This window comes from Ovis aries, chromosome 1, assembly GCF_016772045.2.
Source record: "Ovis aries strain OAR_USU_Benz2616 breed Rambouillet chromosome 1, ARS-UI_Ramb_v3.0, whole genome shotgun sequence".
NCBI lineage: Eukaryota > Metazoa > Chordata > Mammalia > Artiodactyla > Bovidae > Ovis > Ovis aries.
In genome coordinates, this window is record NC_056054.1 from 218,271,079 (window position 1) to 218,292,735 (window position 21,657).

At 42.7% G+C, this 21,657-nt stretch overlaps 1 protein-coding gene, 1 long non-coding RNA gene and 1 other non-coding gene across 3 annotated transcripts; 2 read left to right on the forward strand and 1 right to left on the reverse strand.

The window, feature by feature from the left end:
- Positions 1–15: 15 nt before the first annotated feature.
- Positions 16–1,809, forward strand: LOC132657246 (uncharacterized). Its single transcript, XR_009595111.1, has 2 exons — positions 16–98; positions 459–1,809. It is a non-coding gene; the product is annotated as an uncharacterized LOC132657246 (long non-coding RNA).
- Positions 1,810–1,941: 132 nt separating this feature from the next.
- On the reverse strand, positions 1,942–2,014 carry TRNAV-AAC (transfer RNA valine (anticodon AAC)). Its single transcript has one exon. It is a non-coding gene; the product is annotated as a tRNA-Val (tRNA).
- A 4,751-nt stretch (positions 2,015–6,765) lies between these two features.
- ACTRT3 (actin related protein T3) lies at positions 6,766–12,380 on the forward strand. Its single transcript, XM_027958582.3, has 2 exons — positions 6,766–7,023; positions 7,572–12,380. The coding sequence occupies exons 1-2, from the start codon at positions 6,836–6,838 to the stop codon at positions 8,488–8,490; spliced, it is 1,107 nt and encodes a 368-aa protein (XP_027814383.1). The 5' UTR covers positions 6,766–6,835; the 3' UTR covers positions 8,491–12,380.
- Positions 12,381–21,657: the final 9,277 nt, after the last annotated feature.

The window sequence follows — 21,657 nt, forward strand, 5'->3', positions numbered from 1 at the left end:
CTCCACGATGACGTCACATCCGGCTCCGGGCGATCCGCGTGTACGCAGTAGGCTCTAAGACCCTGGAGGTCCAACAGCAGCCTGAGAGTAGCAGGCTGGTACATAGAGACCCCGCTACTTCGCACACCGGGAACACCCGGAAACAGGGAGAGTCTTGGCTAGGAGACTAAGGGCTCTCTTACGGAACCAAGCCTGTTGTCCTCACCTTGAGCATTCTAGATAGTCAGCATCTCGCGCTCGGCCTGCGTTTTGCGCGGAGGCTGAGCCGCGCTGCCCTGCGGGCTGCTTTCCAGGAGCCAAATTGTGCATTGTATGCTGGGGTTTATAGTTAGTTGCTCGTCTTCTCCCATTATCCTCCACTTCCTTGAGGCCCACGAGTGGGAATAGCTATCTTGTGTACTCCGGCTCTCGGCCATGGGAATTTTGTAGCTGAGACTGATCACCCCTTTTTATTTTAGGTACTGCCGGAAAGCTCTTGGGAAACTATGAGTCTTGTTTGCATCAGCCAACTGGAGCCCAGTATCCAGGATACCCTTACCTGGTGATAGAAGTCTGAGATGCAAGAAAGCGGCGCAAAGCAGTAGGGCACACTGGGCATGCGCTTGAGGAAAGGTGGGCTTTATACCGGAAAAGGTTCTGCTTGTGGACTACTGCTGCTGTTGCTGCTAAGTCGCTTCAGTCGTGTCCGACCCTGTGCGACCCCATAGACAGCAGCCCACCAGGCTCCCCCGTCCCTGGAATTCTCCAGGCAAGAACACTGAAGTGTGTTGCCATTTCCTTCTCCAGTGCGTGAAAGTGAAAAGTGAAAGTGAAGTCGCTCAGTCCTGTCAGACTCTTGGCGACTTATGGACTGCAGCCTACCGGGCTCCTCCACCCACGGGATACTGGAGAGTGGGCCTGTAGACTAGAAAACATTTAATACAATTATTTGCATTCTATGCAGATTTTTGTACAGTGAGGGAAGCTTGGCCGGCTACATACAGTCCATGGGGTAGGAAAGAGACAGGACTGAGCACGCGGTCAACCACAGTGACGGAAAGGTTATCTCCGTGATTTAAAAAGACGTACAAACGGTACGTGCTGATATGTTAGGGTGAGTTCTTTCATGCTACTCGCGGACATCAAAAAATCTAAGGAAACCCAAAACTTCAGCTTTTTTTTTTTTCCTTGTTAAAAGTTGTGTCAGGACCATGGGAAATTTGCTCACGACTTTATTTTAAAGAACATTGTAAACTTGAATTTATTCTTTTTTTTTCTCGAGATTTGTTTTACAACCAGATTTTGTTTGCTCTCTTAGTAAATTATTTCGACTCGGTAAGAACCATGTTTATGGTGGGGGGGTTGGGGGGGGGGAAGTCCCACAACCGTTAGGTTTATAAGGGAAAAAAATGAGGCTGGTTCTTTCTTGATTTCGTCTTGTCTCTGAGAAATTTTCTGATTATTTATTTTTGTCGGAATCATTTTTCGTAATTTATTAATTGAGGGATAGCTGTGAGTCTATACTAGGTGTCAAACAGGAAGTATATGAAAGACCGCAAAACATGGTCTCTGGCATTTAGAAAAATCAACAATCTCAATGGGAAAACTAATGGAAAACCGAATGACTTGTAATACAAAGAGTGCTGAGGTGACAGGGATTACCAGTTTTTACCCTGCGTTTAATTACTCTTACTAGGCTGTACATTAGTTTTTCAGTATCAGGTTGTGAATTGAATTTAAAAACAGTTGTTTAAACTCTGGAACCCTTCTTCCACGTGCAAGCCATTAATAAGAATATTTGTCAAATAAACTCCACGTAGAAAATTCAAATTCCCAAGGTACTGCAAATATTCATCAGAATTTTGCTTTTTAAAAGGGTAAGAAAAGAAGGATCACAGTCTCTTGTTAAAAGAAATGAGAAAAGGGGAAATCACAGGCTCCTGTTAAAAAAGAAATGAAAACTGTTTCCGCCCGGTTTCGAACCGGGGACCTTTCGCGTGTTAGGCGAACGTGATAACCACTACACTACGGAAACCTCTCTGTAAAAAGGGCTTGAGAAACTCCCTCATAGTTCTTCATAGCTCTGCTGTACCATGCAGTTCACAAAGCTAGCCGTAACTTTTAACAAAAGAACAAAGAAACCCCAACGGAAAATAACCGTAAGTCCAGTTAAATAGTGCTACCATTTCAAAAGTTGGAATTTACGTACATTGTTTTCAAAGCCCCTAGTTAGAAACTGAGCATCCGTTAGTTGGCCCTTCTTTGAGCTTTACTTTCTTCTATGGAAAAGAAGTGTATTAGCTTCTTTGTTGCTGAGTGTCTTGGGTGTGTTTCGGGGCTTGGGCTGGCTAGGAAGAGGCTACTGCACTTGGATCCTGGAGTCCTCGCTCACGCAGGGGCGGGGGGGGGGGGGGGGGGGGGGGGGCATCAAACTCCCTAGCCCTGAACTTAGCTTTTAGAGAGAAAGCGACGCTTTCAGCCTCTGGTGGAAGGATGTGTAGTTTGGTTTTGAATTTCCTTCCTTGCTTCTGCACTAGTTTTAGAGAGTACTTAGTTTTAAAATCTTCTATCAGTTCAGTGCAGTTCAGTCGTTTAGTCGTATCTGACTCTTTGCGACCCCATGAATCGCAGCACACCAGGCCTCCCTGTCCATCACCAACTCCCAGAGTTCACTCACTCATGTCCATGGAGTCAGTGATGCCATCCAGCCATCCCATCCTCTGTCGTCCCCTTCTCCTGCCCCCAATCCCTCCCAGCATCAGAGTCTTTTCCAATGAGTCAACTCTTTGCATGAGGTGGCCAAAGTACTGGAGTTTCAGCTTTAGCATCATTCCTTCCAAAGAAATCCCAGGGTTGATCTCCTTCAGAATGGACTGGTTGGATCTCCTTGCAGTCCAAGGGACCCTCAAGTCTTCTCCAACACCACAGTTCAAAAGCATCAATTCTTTGGCGCTCAGCCTTCTTCACAGTCCAACTCTCACATCCATACACGATCACAGGAAAAACCATAGCCTTGACTAGACGGACCTTAGTCGGCAAAGTAATGTCTCTGCTTTTGAACATGTTGTCTAGATTGGTCATAACTTTTCTTCCAAGGAGTAAGTGTCTTTTAATTTCATGGCTGCAATCACCATCTGCAGTGATTTTGGAGCCCCCCAAAATAAACTCTGACACTGTTTCCACTGCTTCCCAAACTATTTCCCATGAAGTGATGGGACCAGATGCCATGATCTTCGTTTTCTGAATGTTCAGCTTTAGGCCAACTTTTTCACTCTCCACTTTCACTTTCATCAAGAGGCTTTTTAGTTCCTCTTCACTTTCTGCCATAAGGGTGGTGTCATCTGCATATCTGAGGTTATTGATATTACTCCCAGCAATCTTGATTCCAGGTTGTGTTTTTTCCAGTCCAGCATTTCTCATGATGTACTCTGCATATAAGTTAAATAAGCAGGGTGACAATGTACAGCCTTGACACACTCCTTTTCCTGTTTGCAACCAGTCTGTTTTTCCATGTCCAGTTCTAACTGTTGCTTCCTGACCTGCATACAGATTTCTCAAGAGGCAGGTCAGGTGGTCTGGTATTCCCATCTCTTTCAGAATTTTCCACAGTTTCTTGTGATCCACACAGTCAAACACTTTGATAGTCAATAAAGCAGAAATAGATGTTTCTCTGGAACTCTGTTGCTTTTTCCATGATCCAGCGGATGTTGGCGATTTGATCTCTGGTTCCTCTGCCTTTTCTAAAACCAGCTTGAACATCAGGAAGTTCACAGCTCATGTACTGCTGAAGCCTGGCTTGGAGAATTTTGAGCATTACTTTACTAGCATGTGAGATGAGTACAATTGTGTGGTAGTTTGAGCATTCTTTGGCATTGCCTTTCTTTTGGAATTGGAATGAAAACTGACCTTTTCCAGTGCTGTGGCCACCGCTGAGTTTTCCAAATTTGCTGACATATTGAGTGCAGCACTTTCACAGCATCATCTTTCAGGATTTGAAACAGCTCAACTGGCATTCCATCACCTCCACTAGCTTTGTTCGTAGTGATGCTTTCTAAGGCCCACTTGACTTCACATTCCAAGATGTCTGGCTCTAGATTAGTGATCCCACCATCATGATTATCTGGGTCATGAAGATCTTTTTTGTACAGTTCTTCTGTGTATTCTTGCCACCTCTTCTTAATATCTTCTGCTTCTGTTAGGTCCATACCATTTCTGTCCTTTATTGAGCCCATCTTTGCATGAAATGTTTCCTTGGTATCTCTAATTTTCTTGAAGAGATCTCTAGTCTTTCCCATTCTGTTGTTTTTCTCTATTTCTTTGCATTGATCACTGAAGAAGGCTTTCTTATCTCTTCTTGCTATTCTCTGGAACTCTGCATTCAGATGCTTATATCTTTCCTTTTCTCCTTTGCTTTTCGCCTCTTCTTTTCACAGCTATTTGTAAGGCCTCCCCAGACAGCGATTTTGCTGTTTTGCATTTCTTTTCCATGGGGATGGTCTTGATCCCTGTCTCCTGTACAGTGTCACGAACCTCATTCCATAGTTCATCAGGCACTCTATCTATCAAATCTAAGCCCTTAAATCTATTTCTAACTTCCACTGTATAATCATAAGGGATTTGATTGAGGTCATACCTGAATGGTCTGGCGGTTTTCCCTACTTTCTTCAATTTGAGTCTGAATTTGGGAATAAGGAGTTCATGATCTGAGCCACAGTCAGCTCCTGGTCTTGTTTTTGTTGACTGTATAGAGCTTTTCCATCTTTGGCTGCAAAGAATATAATGAATCTGATTTCAGTGTTGACCATCTGGTGATGTCCATGTGTAGAGTCTTCTCTTGTGTTGTTGGAAGAGGGTGTTTGCTATGACCAGTGCATTTTCTTGGCAAAACTCTATTAGTCTTTGCCCTCCTTCATTCCACATTCCAAGGCCAAATTTGCCTGTTACTCCAGGTGTTTCTTGACTTCCTACTTTTGCATTCCAGTCCCATATAATGAAAAGGACATCTTTTTTGGGTGTTACTTCTAAAAGGTCTTGTAGGTCTTCACATAGAACCATTCAACTTCAGCTTCTTCAGCATGACTGGTTGGGGCATAGACCTGGATAACTGTGATATTGAATGGTTTGCCTTGGAGACGAACAGAGATCATTCTGTCGTTTTTGAGATTGCATCCAAGTACTGCATTTTAGACTCTTTTGTTGACCATGATGGCTACTCCATTTCTTCTGAGGGATTCCTTCCCACAGTAGTAGATATAATGGTCACCTGAGCAAAATGATAGGATACTGAAAGAGGAACTCCCCAGGTCAGTAGGTGCCCAATATGCTACTGGAGATCAATGGAGAAATCACTCCAGAAAGAATGAAGGGATGGAGCCAAAGCAAAACATCCACCCAGCAGTGGATGTTACTGGTGATAGAAGCAAGGTCTGATGCTGTAAAGAGCAATATTGCATGGGAACCTGGAATGTAAGGTCCATGAATCAAGGCAAATTGGAAGTGGTCAAACAAGAGATGGCAAGAGTGAACGTCGACATTCTAGGAATCAGCGAACTAAAATGGACTGGAATGGGTGAATTTAAATCTTCTATATGGTGTGCAAAATTCAGGGTTGTTTTTTTTTTAATCAGACACCAAGATGTACTTTTTGCTGCACAGCGTGCATATATCTTCTAAGCCTGAACTTCTTATGACCTAAGTAATATCGTTTATTCTGAAAAGAAGCAGATACACCCTTAAAAATCAGTAATTTTTAGGGAATGAGAGTGAGCTTCCATTTTACGCCGGGGGCGAGGATTGGAGGAGTAATCTGATGGGATTACTAAAAAAAAATTAAAAGTGAGATGGTACTATTTCGGTTTTGAGTACACTTTGTTTAGAAACCACGGAGAAAGAAACAAAGTATTGCCGATTATGTATAGATATAATTTATGTTAAATACACTTTAAATCCTGGCACTTTTCCCCTTTCTCCTTTTAGAAATTGACAAAGTTCTCTTTCAGGAAGTTGAAAAGCGTGAATCGTGCCCCGCCTTATACAAAACTTTCCCCGTTCAAATCTCTGCACCTTTTGTCAATTTCAAGGGAGCATCTGAGAACTTCCCGCAGGACCCTGGACAGGCATGTATTAACCAGAATCTACATTCTGGTAAAGACCCACTCCAGCGTTCTTGCCTGGAGAATCCCAGGGACGGGGGAGCCTGGTGGGCTGCCGTCTATGGGGTCACACAGAGTCGGACACGACTGAAGTGACTTAGCAGCAGCAGCAGCAGCAGCAGATGGTAAAGAGTCTGCCTGCAGTGCAGGAGACCCGGGTTCGATCCCTGGGTCAGGAAGATCCCCTGGAGAAGGAAATGGCAACCCACTACAGTATCCTTGCCTGGAAAATTCCATGAAGGCGCCTGTACAGGCCATGGGGTCGCAAAGAGTCGGACTCGACTGAGTGACTTCATCTTAATGACGTTGAGAAATAAAAGGTTTTTACAGCTCATGGAGATATTAGAGATAGCCCTTTGTGAAGCCTTTTTTTTATTAAGCTTTTGGGGAAGAAAGTCAGGTTTTCCTGATATTGGTATTCCTGGATTCCAAGGGGGTGAGGAGTGGTCCAGGCCTACGCAATTGTAAGTTGCACTTTAGAGCGCACCTTGCATCCATTAAGCCCTCTGCCTGGGACTCTCTTGCCCCCAACCCCTCCCCCGCTCCCCCCGACCCCTTCCCTAGCCCGCCCGGCTCAGACCCATGGGGCGGTGCCAGGGCCTCTATGACGCGGGGTTCCAGGAACTGAGACCCCGCACATCACTCTCCTCGCTCCCCGCAGCCGCGGCAGTCCGAGCAGCCGGGAGACAGGAGGTGGCGGCGGCATGAGCTACTACCAGCTACCAGTGGTGATCGACAACGGCTCAGGAGTGATCAAGGCGGGCCTGGCCGGGTCCCGGGAGCCTCAGTTTGTCTACTCGAACATTGTGGGCCGCGCCAAAGGCGTCGAGGGCGCGCAGGAAGTGTGCGTGGGAGACCAAGCGGAGCAGCGGAGAAGCTCACTTTCCATCAGGTACCGCCTTCTCCCGGCGGGCAGGACCGGGTGGAGGGGAAGGCGGGAGAACCCAGAGGAGGGACCGAGGCTAGAGAAAGGATAAAAAGCGAGTAACGAGAGTCTCTGCCAGGCAGCGTTATTGCAAACGCTTGAGCACAAATCTCTGAGTGTACCACATACCTAAAGAGTGAACATTACTTGCTCTTCGTATCTATTCGAATATATTCAAATATATAAACATCGTTCATAAAATACAAGTTCATTTAGAAATGTTAATTCCTGGTACCTTTGTCATTTGGGCTTTTTGTTTTCAGCTAACTGATATGAAAACTACTATTATGTGAAGATCTCCCTATTTTCTTTTTAATTAAAAAGGGTATTCCAAAGGGACAGGGAAGATGGAAATCAACAAAAAATTTCAGAGGAAGGTAGCTAGGCTATCTTTTGCTGGCAGTCACCACCCATAAAGAGATACTGTTAATAAATATGAGGATTAACCCAAGTTTGAAGAGAGTGAAAACTGGAAAAATTTAAAGCTCCCATATATCTTCTTGCTCTTCTTACAGCTACCCAGTGGAACGTGGTCTCATTACTTCGTGGGGGGACATGGAGATCATGTGGCAGCATATCTATGATGACAACCTCGGGCTAAAGCCCTGTGATGGCCCAGTCTTGATTACAGAGTCAGCACTGAACCCACTGGCCAACCGGCAACGGGTCACTGAGGTGTTTTTTGAGCATCTGGAGGTTCCTGCTTTCTTTATGTCCATCCAGGGGGTGCTAGCTCTCTTTGCAGCTGGCTTCACAACTGGCTTTGTGCTGAATTCAGGTGCTGGGGTTACCCAGTGTGTACCCATCTTTGAGGGTTACTGTCTGCCTCATGGTGTCCAGCAACTAGATCTGGCAGGTCTTGACCTCACCAACCACCTCATGATGCTGCTGAAGGAGAAGGGCATCATGCTGCTTCATGCTTCAGACAGAAAGATCATCACAGACATTAAGGAAACCTATTGCTATGTGGCAATGAACTTTGAAGAAGAAAAGGCCAAGAAAGCTGCCTGTATAGAGAAGATTTACCAACTACCTGATGGGAAGAAGTTCAAGCTCCATAACCAGCTCTTTCATTGTCCAGAGGCCCTCTTCTCTCCAAGTCTCATGCACCTTGAGACCCCTGGCATTGATAAGATGTGCTTCAGCAGCATAATGAAATGCGATACAGATCTGAGGAATGCTTTTTTCTCCAATATTATCCTTGCTGGGGGATCAACCTCTTTCCCTGGTTTAGATAAACGTCTAGTTAAGGATATAGCAAAGATGGTGCCTGCCAACACCCCTGTGCAGGTTATTGCTCCCCCAGAAAGGAAAATATCAGTGTGGATGGGAGGCTCTATTCTTGCATCCCTGTCTGCCTTCCAGGACATGTGGATCACTGCTGCAGAATATAAAGAAGTTGGACCCAATATAGTACACCAGAGATGCTTCTGACTACAGATAACATGGTTAGGAGAAAATGTTTTGGGTATATGTGATAGAAAACTTTGGATATTATATGTTTCTGGGAAAACAAAATATTTCAGTTATTGGAATGTCCATGTCTCTCTTGTATTTCTATAACGGGGGGAAATAATGGAGAAGCAGTCAAATAACAGATGCTTACTGAGTTGAACCAAATTAAATGCTCGTGCTAAGTTTCTTCAGTTGTATCTTCACTCTTCATGACCCCATAGATTGTAGCCCACCAGGCACCTCTGTCCATGGAATTCTCCAGGCCAGAATACTGGAGTGCGTTGTCATGCCCCACTCCAGGGTATCTTCCTGACCCAGGGATTGAACCCATGTCTCATTTCTTTTGCATTAGCAGGCCAGTTCTTTATCACTAGCGCTACCTGGGAAGCAAGTTAAATGCTAGAGGAGACATTATTCTTGACCTTGGAGATCTCACATTTCCTTTAGAGGAAGAGAGCAATTTGTGGTACAACATAGTATATGCCAAATGAGTGATATAGCTTTCAGTTTGTTGAAGTTTATGAAAGGAAGGTTGCTATGAGGGAAGATTTCATAGCAGAGGGAAGCCTTCCCTGCTGGCTCAGATGGTTAAGTGTCTGTCTACAATGTGGGAGACCCGGGTTTGATCCCTGGGTAAGGAAGATCCCCTGGAGAAGGAAATGGCAATCCACTCCAGTACTACTGCCTGGAAAATCCCATGGACAGAGGAGCCTGGTAGGCTACAGCCCATGGGGTCACAAAGAGTCAGACACAACTAAGCGAATTTACCTTTACCTAGGATGGGCATGGCAGGGTGAAAAAAAAGGGCAGATATTCAGAAGAGCATAATGGAAATGAGTAAGAGTCTAGATATGAGGATAAACAAAGCATATTCAAGGCATGTTTAATACACTGGTTTAGTTAAAATGAAGAGCTCTTATTGAACAGACTAAGAGCAATGACTAGGATTGTAAATTAAGGCCAGAGGCTGGAAGGCTTTGTTTTAAATGTTGTATAGGTAAAAGATTTGAAAACAGGAGACGTAAAGAAATTAAGATGAATGTAGTGGTAGTTGGGAGGATAAATTGCCCTGGGAAAGGCCCTGTAGATTCAATGATCAATTAAAAAGTTATTAGTCTAGATATAAAGAAGTCTCACACTCAAGATTATAAGCAAGAAATGAAAAACTGACAAGTCTTGGCACTTAATTAGTTATGAAGGGGAAAGAAGGGTCTGAAATGACCAAGATGGCTGAGAGAATGTTGGCAGTGTTAACATGACACAGAGTGTATTATCTGCCCTGTGCAAAGCACTGTTTTAAGTGCAGTAAGTGCTAAATCAGGAGTCAGATTGTATCCTGTGGAATCCTGCAGTTCAGTGTAAGAGATGAAATTCATACCTACTACAATAAGATGCAAAGTGGGTTAGTGTCTTAAGAGAAATGTGAAATGGGGTTTCATAGGAGGGAAAACACCTTGAGTGCTCAGGAAGACTTTCTGATAGATTTGGCTTTGGGGCTGAAGTTGAAGCTGGAATTTAAATCTAATAGATTGCCCTCCCTCCGAATTTAGGGGCAATATATGTGGATTCAGGTCCAGGCCCTGCCAGCCTACCAGCTGCATTTCAACAAATTGTTTAAACATTTTGAATATCAATTTCCTCATTGGTAAGTGGGGTTGCTAATCCTAATCCCTATCTGTTTCACATGGTCCTTATGAAATACAAGTGAGATAATGATTCTATAAGCACTTTCAAAATGTTACTTTGCTTATAGAATTAGACAATTTATAGATCCAGTTCATGCTAATTCCTCTGCAGAGTCAAAAATCAATTGTGTCCTTCAGCACACATGATATTACTTGAACTTTTATTGATCACAATTTATGCAGGCTTTTCTTTTGGTTTGCTTGTCTTTCTCCCTTACTAGATACATTCTTAGAAGACGAGTTGTGGGCTTTCTCTTCTTCATCTCTGTCCCCTTCCCTCATGACTTCTGTGGTAGGTATGCAGATATAGAGAACTGACGAAAAGCACACATTAGGAATATTAGGGCAAAGGCTCCAAAGTGTACAAATGATGGTATGTACAAGCAGCAGGAAGTAATTCAGTTTGGCCTGAAAGAAACATTTGTGAAGAGGCGCATTTCATTTTTTGACATGTTTCCCATTTAATTAATAGTGACTGTAAGCCAAACTACTAGATTGCATATGGTGTAGAAAATGATTATCTGAGAGCAGTTTTTGAACATTTCGTGAGGTACTCAACTAGATCCACAAGCACTGTAGAGAGAATGATCCCAACCCCCTCATTTCAGAGTTCTTAGAGTGCTTTTTTCCTATAAGAAATCTCAGCCAACACATTACCTAAATTTAAACTTCAACAGCTCAGAGAGATGGGCAAGACAAGTAGTATTCCCATTTACAAATTAAGAAGCTGAGATTTAAAGAGATTAAGAGATAAAAATTTAAACTGATTCCCAAAGTAGCTTACTGGGTTAACTAACTTAACTAATTTAACTGTGGCTTCTTAGGCAGTTAACCCAACAACTAGCCTGGAATAGACTCCAGCCTCTTAGGATTATGGATGATCCTTTTCAGGAAATCTAGGGAAGGGAAATGTGAAATTTTTCGTTTGGTAGTTTTTGTTGTTCCCGTATCAAATCAAATCCCCATGACATTTTACTTTTCTCTCATATAGAGATGCCAATAGTGGCAGCTCCATGGAGTTTACCCAATTGAAAAGTTAAACTTTTAAGATCAGCCAATTATATGAAAAACAGCATCATACCAGCGAATATGAAAACCTGCTACAATTTATGGCGCGTTGTTCTTTCTTAATGTGATCATGACACATTAAAGCAAAGTCCATGATTGAAAAGCCTTTATTTCCTAATAAAAGGGAGATTCAGTTCTTAATGTTAAGATCAAGAATGAAGTAGTTAGTTATATGTAATAAAAACATCCTCTGCTCAAAAAGTTGAGAGGACAGTCTAAGGAGGAGGGAACAGGTAGGATCTCAGAGGCAGCCCAACGAGCCGAACCAAGATTCTGGTTTAGTCGGTACTGCTAGGGAATCTATTAAAGTTCTCCATCAAATGTGATGATCAGAACTGAGCATCACTGTATTGGCCCTACATTTTTTCTAAGAACTGTATTTGTTTAAGATGATATCGTGCGCCGTACCTGGTGGGAGGTGGAAAACAGCGCTCAGAAGCACTCAAGTTAATTTTCAAGTCACAAGGTCATACGTCCGAAATAAAGATTCAAATCTGCAGATAAGAAACGTGGGGTGGGGCGGCGACTATCCTTTTGACCGGAAACAGAACTTCGGAAAAAAAAAAATTGTAAGACCGGTTATCGCGAGAACCGCGGTGGACAGGCTCAGCCAATCCGCGTAGGCGCCGGCTGCTGCATTCATAAGGAGACGCAGCCGGCGGCGCGGCGGGATGCGGAGGGTGGGCCCCGGGTTGGTGGCAGCCATTTCTCATCTAACCCTAATTGAGACAGGCGTAGGTGCTGTGCTTTTGGTTACCGCGCGCTGTTTTTCTCGCTGACTTTCAGCGGGCGAAAAAGCATCGGCCTACCGCCATCCACCATCCAGTCTGGAACAAACAAAAAATGTCAGCCGCTGGCTCGCTCACCTCTCCCGGGAACCTGCGGTGGCCCGCTCGCCCAGCCCCAGTGCCCCGCCTGAGGCCGCGGTCGGCCGGGTGCTTCTCTGGAGGTGCCCATTGCCGCCGTGAAGAGTTGGGCTCTGTCAGCCGCGGGTCGCTCGGTGGGCCGAGGCATGGCTGTAACCGCAGGGAAAGGAACGGAGCGGGGTCCCCGCGCGCGGTGCGCTTCCCTGAGCTGTGGGACTTGCACCCGGGACTCGGCTCAGACACCTGCAGCCTGAGGGACTGCGGAGGGCGGGAAGGGGAAGGGTAGCGGAGGGATCTGTTTTCTCCTTGAATGGAGGGGGTCCGTCTGTGTGCGTCTGTTTTCTCCTGCTATCAGTGAACCTCGAATTTTGCAGATTAGACCGGAGAGCGTGCAAATAGACTGTCAGAAGGACAAGTGGAGGCAGCTCCATAATCCGTCCAAATGAATGGGCAATGAGCCGAGTAGTCGGCTATCTTATAGGGCTTTTTCCTCCTCCCCTCCTTTGGTTTTATTGCCCTTTATCAGTGTATCTCAACCTAGTTCCTGCTCTGCAGATTTTGTCCAGGTTTTTGCCTCTGTCGAACTTGATCCTGATCAGTCCTGGGATTTGGAACAGCGGTGATTTTTTCTGTGTGTGAGATCATTAATTCGTATTTATTAACAGGAAGATCTAGTGTGTTCTCAAAACAGTGGAAGTCATGTCCTTTAATGGTCGTCGCTTTTCATCTTTGTCTCCATCTTTGGATGCAAAGTATTAAGGGGGCGATAGGAATTTAAGAAGAAATCTATGCCCCCATCCGCAAGAATTAGGTTTCTTTGCCAAAAGGGAAGGAAAAAAAGGCCAATTAGGAAACAACCAACAAGTCATTCTGCCCTCCTTTCATAAAACCTAACTTTCAAGTTCTGTGAGGATTCATCTGAAGTCAATGCCTTCACTTTCTTCTATAATAATGAAAACATTTTAATTGGCGAGTAATTGCTTTAGTGTTGTAGTGGTTTCTGCTGTCCAGGAGAAGTGAATCAGCCATATGTATAGATCAGTCCCGCTCTATTGAACCTCCCCCAGCTCCCCACATGCCACCCATCTAGGTCACCACAAAGCACCAAGCTGAGCTCTCCGTGCTATTCAGCAGCTTCCCACTAGCTACCTATTAATGTTTTATACACGGTAGTGTGTGTATATCACTGCTGCTCTCTCAGTTTGCACCCCCCACTCCGTCTGGATTCCTACCCTGCAAATAGGTTCAGTACCATTTTTCTGGGTATCATACATATGTTAATATATGACATTTGTTTTCCGCTTTCTGACTTAACTTCACTCTGACAGACTCTAGGTTCATCCACATCACTACAAATGACTCAATTTTGTTCCTTTTTATGACTGAGTAACATTCCACACACACACAGACACACACACACACATATATATATACCACATCTTTATCCATTCATCTGGACATTTAGGTTTCTTCTATGTCCCGGCTATTGCAAATACTGCTGCAATGAACATTGGGGTACATGTGTCTCTTTTGAATTGTGGTTTTCTCAGGGTATATGCCCAGTAGTGGGATTGCTGGGTCATATGGTAGTTTTATTCCCCATTTCACAAGAAATTTCCATACTGTTCTCCATAGTGATGGTATCAATTTACATTCCCACCAACAGTGCAAGAGGGTTCCCTTTTCTCCACATCCTCTCCAGCTTTTGTAGACTTTAATGAGGGCCATTTTGACTGGAGGCCTTCACTCTCTTAAGACAGCTATTCTGGTAGCAGTTGCTGGGAGAGAGAGTAGCAGGCAGCCTGAATTACAAAGGCAATCAGTGTGATACCCTGTTGGGATCTTGACCCTGGAAGATAGATCGGGAGGACCATGGGAGTATATGTATTTATGAACGTGTCTAGCATTTCATCTTGTTGCCTGAAGTATTGTCCAATCAGTGTTGTCCAATACAATTCTTATCCTTCAGTTAAGAAATGTGGAAAAAACTGCACCGTTGTTGGGAATGTTCTCTGTGTAAGAAGGAAAAAGAATCTTCCCATCAGCATGGCTTTGTGGAAAGAACATGGAGTAAATTAGTGAATAAGGTTCTAGTTCTGATTTTGCTAAAGATTTTTCTAGGTTTTTGAGGTAACTCAGCTAGCTTTACTAAGCTTGCATTTACTCAGAAAGGGATCTCTTAAGATCGCTTTTGAAGACTGCCAGTGTTCCTTAAACTATAAATAAATAGATGTCTTTTGTTCCTGCTCCATCTAGTGGTACTTTTGCTTCTCCACATTTACAAAATCTGTGGTGGAGGCTGGTCTGTAATGAGCCTCCTGCTGGAGAGGCTCTTTCTCTCTCTCGCTCTCTCTTTTTTTTTTTTTCTGTTTGGCTGCTCTGTAAATCAGTGGGGTTCCCCTAACCCATGCCCCTGCAGTGGAAGTGCAGAGTCTTAACCACTGAACAGTTAGGGAAGTCCCTCTCTCTCTTCTTTTTATTTTCTTTCAAAAAATTTTTTACTTTTTAATTGAAGGTAATTGCTTTACCAAATTTTTTGTTTTCTGTCAAACCTCAGCATAAATTGGCCATAGGTATACATATATCCCCTCCCTTTTGAACCTCGGTCCCATCTCCCCCACCCCACCCTTCTAGGTTGATACAGAGCTCCTGTTTGAGTTTCCTGAGACATACAGCAAATTCCCATTAGGTATCTATTTTACATATGGTAATGTAAGTTTCCATGTTACTCTTTCCATGCATCTCACCCTCTCCTCCCCTCTACCCATGTCCATAAGTCTGTTCTCTATGTCTGTTTCTCCACTGCTGCCCTTCAAATAAATTCTTCAGTACCATTTTTCTAGATTCTGTATATATGCATTAGTATATGATATTTATCTTTCTCTTTCTGACTTACATCGCTCTGTATAATAGGCCCCTCATTTTTAAAAAGGAAAGTAGTGATTTAATAAGTACAGTTCAAAAAATACTACAGCTATTTTCTTGTTCTTATACTTGAAATCCTTTCCTTGACAAATGTCTTATAAACATTCCAAAGGATAATTCTCAGTAGTATGACCGTTTGTTATCCAATGAGAGAATTTACATGGCAGTGTTTTGTAGATAATAATTATAACAAGTATGACTTCTTATTCCTACAAGATTTTAGTCCCTTCACCAGATGGAGAAACTCCCTTATCTAAGTTTATTTTTTGCTGAGTTGGGACCAGCAACTAGCCCCTTGAACTGTTCAAGTCCAGTGTTGTATTTACTATGTGCCACCTTAATGCTTCATTGGCTTGCCGGCAAAGATTATTAGTGTTAGCCCCACCATCGTTTTCTGACTTGAAATAACATCCTTAAAGATTACTTACCTGTGAGCTTAGTTTTAATTACTTATGATGAATTTCAAGTTATAAAGGGGAATGTGAGAATTTAAAATTACTGAGAAACATGGGTTTTGTTTTGTCTTTAGAAAGAGAGTCTTCTTTCTAAGGTTGGCTATAGTTTGAAAATTTTGAGTTTTGCCCCTTTGTTAGCTACTTGGAAAAGTAAGCAAAATATTTGTATTTTGTTTCCTTAGTCTTAAAAAAAGTCTCAATGAAAGCTGAAAAATGTCTGATTTTAATAGTGAATGACAGATATGACAAATATATGTTACAGAATATACTGATAATTCCTGAAGATTAGGCCACCAAATGCATATTATTAATCATAGCAATGGCAGGCCATTGACTACCTCTGTTGTAGATTTCATTCCTACCTGGTATAAAATTAAAGTGTTTAAAAGGGATAGGAACTTCTGATAGCATGGAATTTATATTACAGGTATGTTTTATGTCTGTTTTTCAAATGTTTTAACCATTATCCACAGTAATAATCATTTACATGGCAATTTGTCATACACACATAACTAAAAAGATTTCCCAAATGACATTTAGCCTTACTAGGTATGATGCAGAAGCAAGAAATGGCAACCCATTCCAGTGTTCTTGCCTGGAGAGTCCTGTGGATGGAGGAGTCTGGTGGGCTGCTGTCCATGGGGTCACATACGACTGAAGCAACTTAGTAGTATAGTATAGTTTTTTATTTGAGGATGTCATGAGTTTTAATTTAGTTTGTCCTGGTTCTGCAGTCAAAAATTTCACATTGGCCTGCTGCTGCTGCTAAGTCACTTCAGTCGTGTCCGACTCTGTGCAACCCCATAGACGGCAGCCCACCAGGCTCCCCCGTCCCTGGGATTCTCCAGGCAAGAACACTGGAGTGGGTTGCCATTTCCTTCTCCAATGCATGAAAGTGAAAAGTGAAAGTGAAGTCACTCAGTTGTGTCCGACTGTTCGAGACCCCATGGACTGCAGCCTACCAGGCTCCCCTGTCCATGGGATTTTCCAGGCAACAGTATTGGAGTGGGGTGCCATTGCCTTCTCGATCACATTGCCCTGGCTCAAGATATAAGAGACAAACAGAAGATACCTGCACCCACACTCACACAAAGTGTACAGAAAAAGTGGTTTTAAATTCAGATGAGAATGAAAGGACAAAAGGTAATTGCCATTCCTTCCCCATTTATTCTTTTAAGGTAATAATGTGTGATGGAAGTTAAAAACAGCAAAAATATCCAAGACTTAGGCCAAGGTTCGCAATTTGAATCTCTGCAGTGCCCCAGAAGGAAACAAAAGGAATGAATCACATCAAGGTTAAGAAAATAGACTGTGGATATAGTGGGGAAACTATCCCTTTTAAAGGGGAGGTGGCCTTGTGGGAATGGAGTCCCCAAATTGCAAATATTTCAGGGGGAGACAAAAAGTAGAGATATTTATGTGAAGACTGATTTCAAAATGTTGATAGCTAATTTAAAATAAAATTTAAATATTGCTACTGAAAGAGTGTGGGGTCCAGCTGTTCACTACTCAAAAACTCATAAACAGGCAGGTTGGTGGAAAGGAAAATTTGCTTTATTTCATATGCTGGCAACTGGGGAGGAAGGCAGGGAAGGCAAATATCTGTCCAAAGGCCAACTCTCGCTCTGGCAACCCGTGGGGCAAGAGCTTTTTTTTTTTTTTTTAAGACGGAAGGGGCTACCTGCAAAAACAGAACAGTCAGCTCTGACAGTCATCTTCAAATTGGCCATCGGTGGTCTGACCAGAGTAATCTTGGTTGTTTTAGGTACAGTTAATATCTTCAGTTCCAGGATCCATTTGTTCCCATTTCTTTGAAGCCAGTTCTCAGAATTGTGGCAGCTCATGTCGTGGGTACAGTCTGGTCATCTTGTAGTTAACTTCTCCACCTGGTGTTTTGCTATCTATAAGACAGCTCACAAGATATAGCTCAGAATATTATTTATAGCCCTTGAGAAAGAACTAAAGGCCCTTGACTATGCCTAATGACTACATTATTATTACTTGGTCTTCTTTCTCTGTTTTGTGCATTTTTCACTCTCTGAATAAACTTATTTTTTGACTATAGTTTTCCACAGACAAAAGGCAAGCAGAAGACATGGAGGGGTGGGTAGTCGGGGGAAGGACCATAGGGTCCTGCTCCATTTCAGTATGGTTGTGTAAAAAACAATTTGTTGTTGTTATTGTTAATCTGCTAAGTTGTATCAGCCTCTTTGCTACCCCATAGACTATAGCCTGCCAGGTTCCTCTATCCAAATACTGGAGTGAGTTGCCATTCCCTTCTCTAGGAGATCTTCCCACCCAGAGATGGAACCTGAGTCTCCTGCATTGGCAGGCAGATTCTTTACATCTGAGCCGTTGGGAAAGCCCCAATAAAGAATTTGGATGGCTTTTATTCCTGAATCCTGAGAAGTAGCTCCTATATCCTTGGGATTTCCTAGGAATGCCTTTCTTATTCATGGTGGGCCCCTTAGACCACACCTGATAGCTTATGGGATGACCTAGCATGGACGCTGGTTATACCAGCAATCCCAAACATGTCCTCATCAGCCAGACCTCTCAAGAGAGTAGTGGGGTTAGAGACTGACCAATGACTCAACTGGTCATGCTGACATAATGAAGTCCCAATAAATACTCTGGACATTTTGAAGCTTGGGTGAGGAAGCTTCACTTTGGGGACCCTCCCAGACTTCACCATACACATCGCTCTCTTTGGTTTGGATTTGAATCTTTTTTCTATAATAAAACTGAAATCGTAAGTATAGCACTTTTCTGAGTTCTATGAGTCACTCTAATGAATTATCTAACCTGAGGAGTAGTCAACTGAATTGCAGCCAGCTCGTCAGAAGTGAGGATGGCTTGGGGAACCCCTGTATCACCCCTTATATCACTAAGGGCAGCCTTATGGAGAACTGTGCCCTTAACCTGTGAAATTTGGCCTAACTTGGATGTTGGTGTCAGAAGTCATTGCAATGGACCACTCAAAAACATTTGGAGGAAACATCTGGCCCACTGTACCTACTTATCTGTGACCTTTGGCCTAAGTAAATTCAATACCAAAGGAGAAAACAGAAAAGGCTCTATCTTGAAAGCAGGACTCCATCTTGGGCCGGACTGTGTGTGGACTTTGAACTATATGCCCAGTATCTATGGAAATGACATACCAACTGGAAAACCAGGCCCTGGGAAGGGAGAGCCCCAGGGCTCTCCATTGCTAAAAGAATACCCTAATTATCTGTGTAATGGAATAGAATCATACATTCTATTATGCTTGTTGGGGTATGACCACAGGCCTATTGATAATTGTCCACTGTTAACTACCTAGGCTTAAGACATGTGAATCACAGGTTAACTTTTATTGTCAGGGAGTTTGGGGAGGTGGATTTGTGCATGTACACTTAGGGTATATAAGGTTTTCACAAAAACTGGTTGGGGTCCTTGGCTAAGAGGAGACTGCCTTGAGCCCGCAGGTGTAATAAACTGCACTCCACTATCTGCATTGTCCTTCTGAGTAAGTTTGTTTCCTGGAATGCATGGCTTACAACAATACCAGAAGTTAGGAGTGATTTTCCCAGAAGTAGGGCAGTTTGGGCCATCCCACCAGTTAAAGGCCTATGCAAGATAATTGTATTTGAGAGGAGGCTATGCTCATGGCAACTTTCATAGGCCCCCGAAATATCACTAAAGACAGAAATTTCAAAATAAAACCTTAATAACATTGTGAAAATATAATTGGAACTCCTTCCCCACTTTTAGGACCTAGGACACCTAGGACATTTGTTTCGTGAATCAGCCTGAGGGAGAGGCCTGTCCTTCAGTGTCCATTGGTCAGATCCTGGTAGGGTGTGAGGAGGCTTCTACCATCTCTTGGTGAGGTTGAGGCCATTTCCCCCCATACCCTTCTCCACCTTGGTTTAGATCTCCCTTCTTAGAAAGTCATCAAAGTGTCCAGTATTGAAACTGAGTAGAACCCTTTGGGACTCCCAGGAACAACTCCTCTCTGGCTCACCCTTTTTTAACTTGTAGGAAATAGGCTTCATTCAGCCTCTGTGACCTTCCCTGAGCTTCACAGGGCTAATCAGGGAGGAGAGGGAATGCGGAAACATTGGAGAGGCAGTCAAGAAACAATAGTTTAGCCAGGAGGCAGAGATCTGTAGCCATGGGGCAGTGTCCTCGAGGAATATTTCTAACAATATCTTTAGATTCTTCTGCAGTCCCCACCCAGGTGGAGGGTGGAGACTTCAGGCTCACCACAAGATGCCTGGAGTACTGCCCTGTTACCTCACCAACCAATCAGAAGAAAGTTATACACCTTGCAGCCCTCACCCCAAATTTGTCCTATAAAAACTTTCCCCCCATAACCATCGGGGAGTTTGAGGTTTTTGAGTGCAAGTCACCCATTCTCTGCTTAGCCTTGTAGTAAACCTTTCTCTGCTCCAAACTCTGACATTTTGGTTTATTTGATCTCACTCGGCATCAGGCACATGAAACTTTTTCAGTAGCATTATCTTCAAATTCTCATTTCTTCCCCAAGAGAAGAAGGAAACAGGAAGAAATACTCAAACACTTTAAGCCTGGGTTCTAACCTGGTGGAAAGAATCTAGTATAAGTCATTTAACTGCAGACTCAACATTTATCAAATGGATATACTAAGACTTAACTTAAATGGTTTTACTTAAGAGGAGAGACGGGTCTTATTCTCATAGTTTGCAAAGAATGATTTTATAGCACTCTTTGGAGAGCATTGTGTCCACTCCAGCAGAAAGTGGTTTTGATTTGTGTTGAGTATACAGGTAAAGGATGTATGGATAAGGTTGGAAGTGCTAATGTCAGGTTTTTTATATCACACTGATTATGAGCTTGTAATTACAAACTGATTATGAACAGTAATAAGACATACTGTTCTAGGGACTTTCCTGGTGGTCCAATGGTTATAACTCCATGTTTCCACTGCAAGGGGAATGGGTTCAATCCCTGATTGAACAGGGGGAAGTAAGATCCTGCATGCTGCATGACCAACAAAAACAAAGAAAATAAAAGAAAAGAAAAAGGTGATTCTAGAAGATGTTTGCTATCCTATGTTTTGTCTTGAGGGCTGTAGGTCTTTACTTTGATGATATTTATGTGTGCATCATGGCTGTCTATGTTAGAAATGTTAAAAGAATAATTATAGCTATTAAAACCAATTTTAGGAGAACCCATCAGAAAAAAAAATACAGCAAATGAAGAAATAAAAATACTGAATTTTTATATCAAGTTTTGAGTGAGGATATTATAGCTAAAATGAAAAGCATTATTTGTACATATCATTTGCAGAAAATTGTTGAATTCATCTCATAATTATTTAAAATGTAAGTAGCTTACTAAAGTGAACCATTGACTTATTTTCAACCTTGGGAGAAAAACTCAATTAAAGCTGCAATTGAACTGCAATGGCACCAAGTTCAACTTGACCTCGTATGCCAGATGATAATCATCTTTCAAGTGTACAAACAAGGAAGCACAGTTATCAAAGAATGAGAAATACATTTGTTCAAAGACCATTTACTGCTTTAACAAGAGGTGAAAGCTTGCCAGAAATGTATAAACACCTAACACAGTGCTATTCATAGGCTTAACATGTTCAAAGACTTGGGGGGCAATTTAAAAATATCTTTGAAGTTGTGGGTATTCATCATCATATGTAATAATGCTTACTTTCTAGAGCCCCTCTCTAAGGAGGGCAAAGCAATTTATCTGACTTATTTTCATGACATCCTTGTGAGATAAGGCAACTACCATTATCTCCCTTTTGCAAATGGAGAAAACTAAAACACTGGGAGGTAAAACTCACTTGAAGAAGGTCAGTAGCAGGCCCAAGAATTTAAACATACACACTAAAGCTTTTAACTCCCATTTTAGTTTAACTACAGAAAACTAAACAAACAAAGAATTACAAAAATAAGCATCTTAAACTTTTTCTTCTTCAATTAAAGAATAATTAATGGTCAACCACTTTTTCCTTGTCTGCCTTGGTAAGGGAAACTGTCTAAAATCAGGCTTTTCACAATAAGTAGAATTTTATTACTCTGAAAGGAATGAAATATTTGCAAAACTGTGACATTCATTTCACACTTACTAAATACTTTGTCTGTAACATGTTGCATTGTT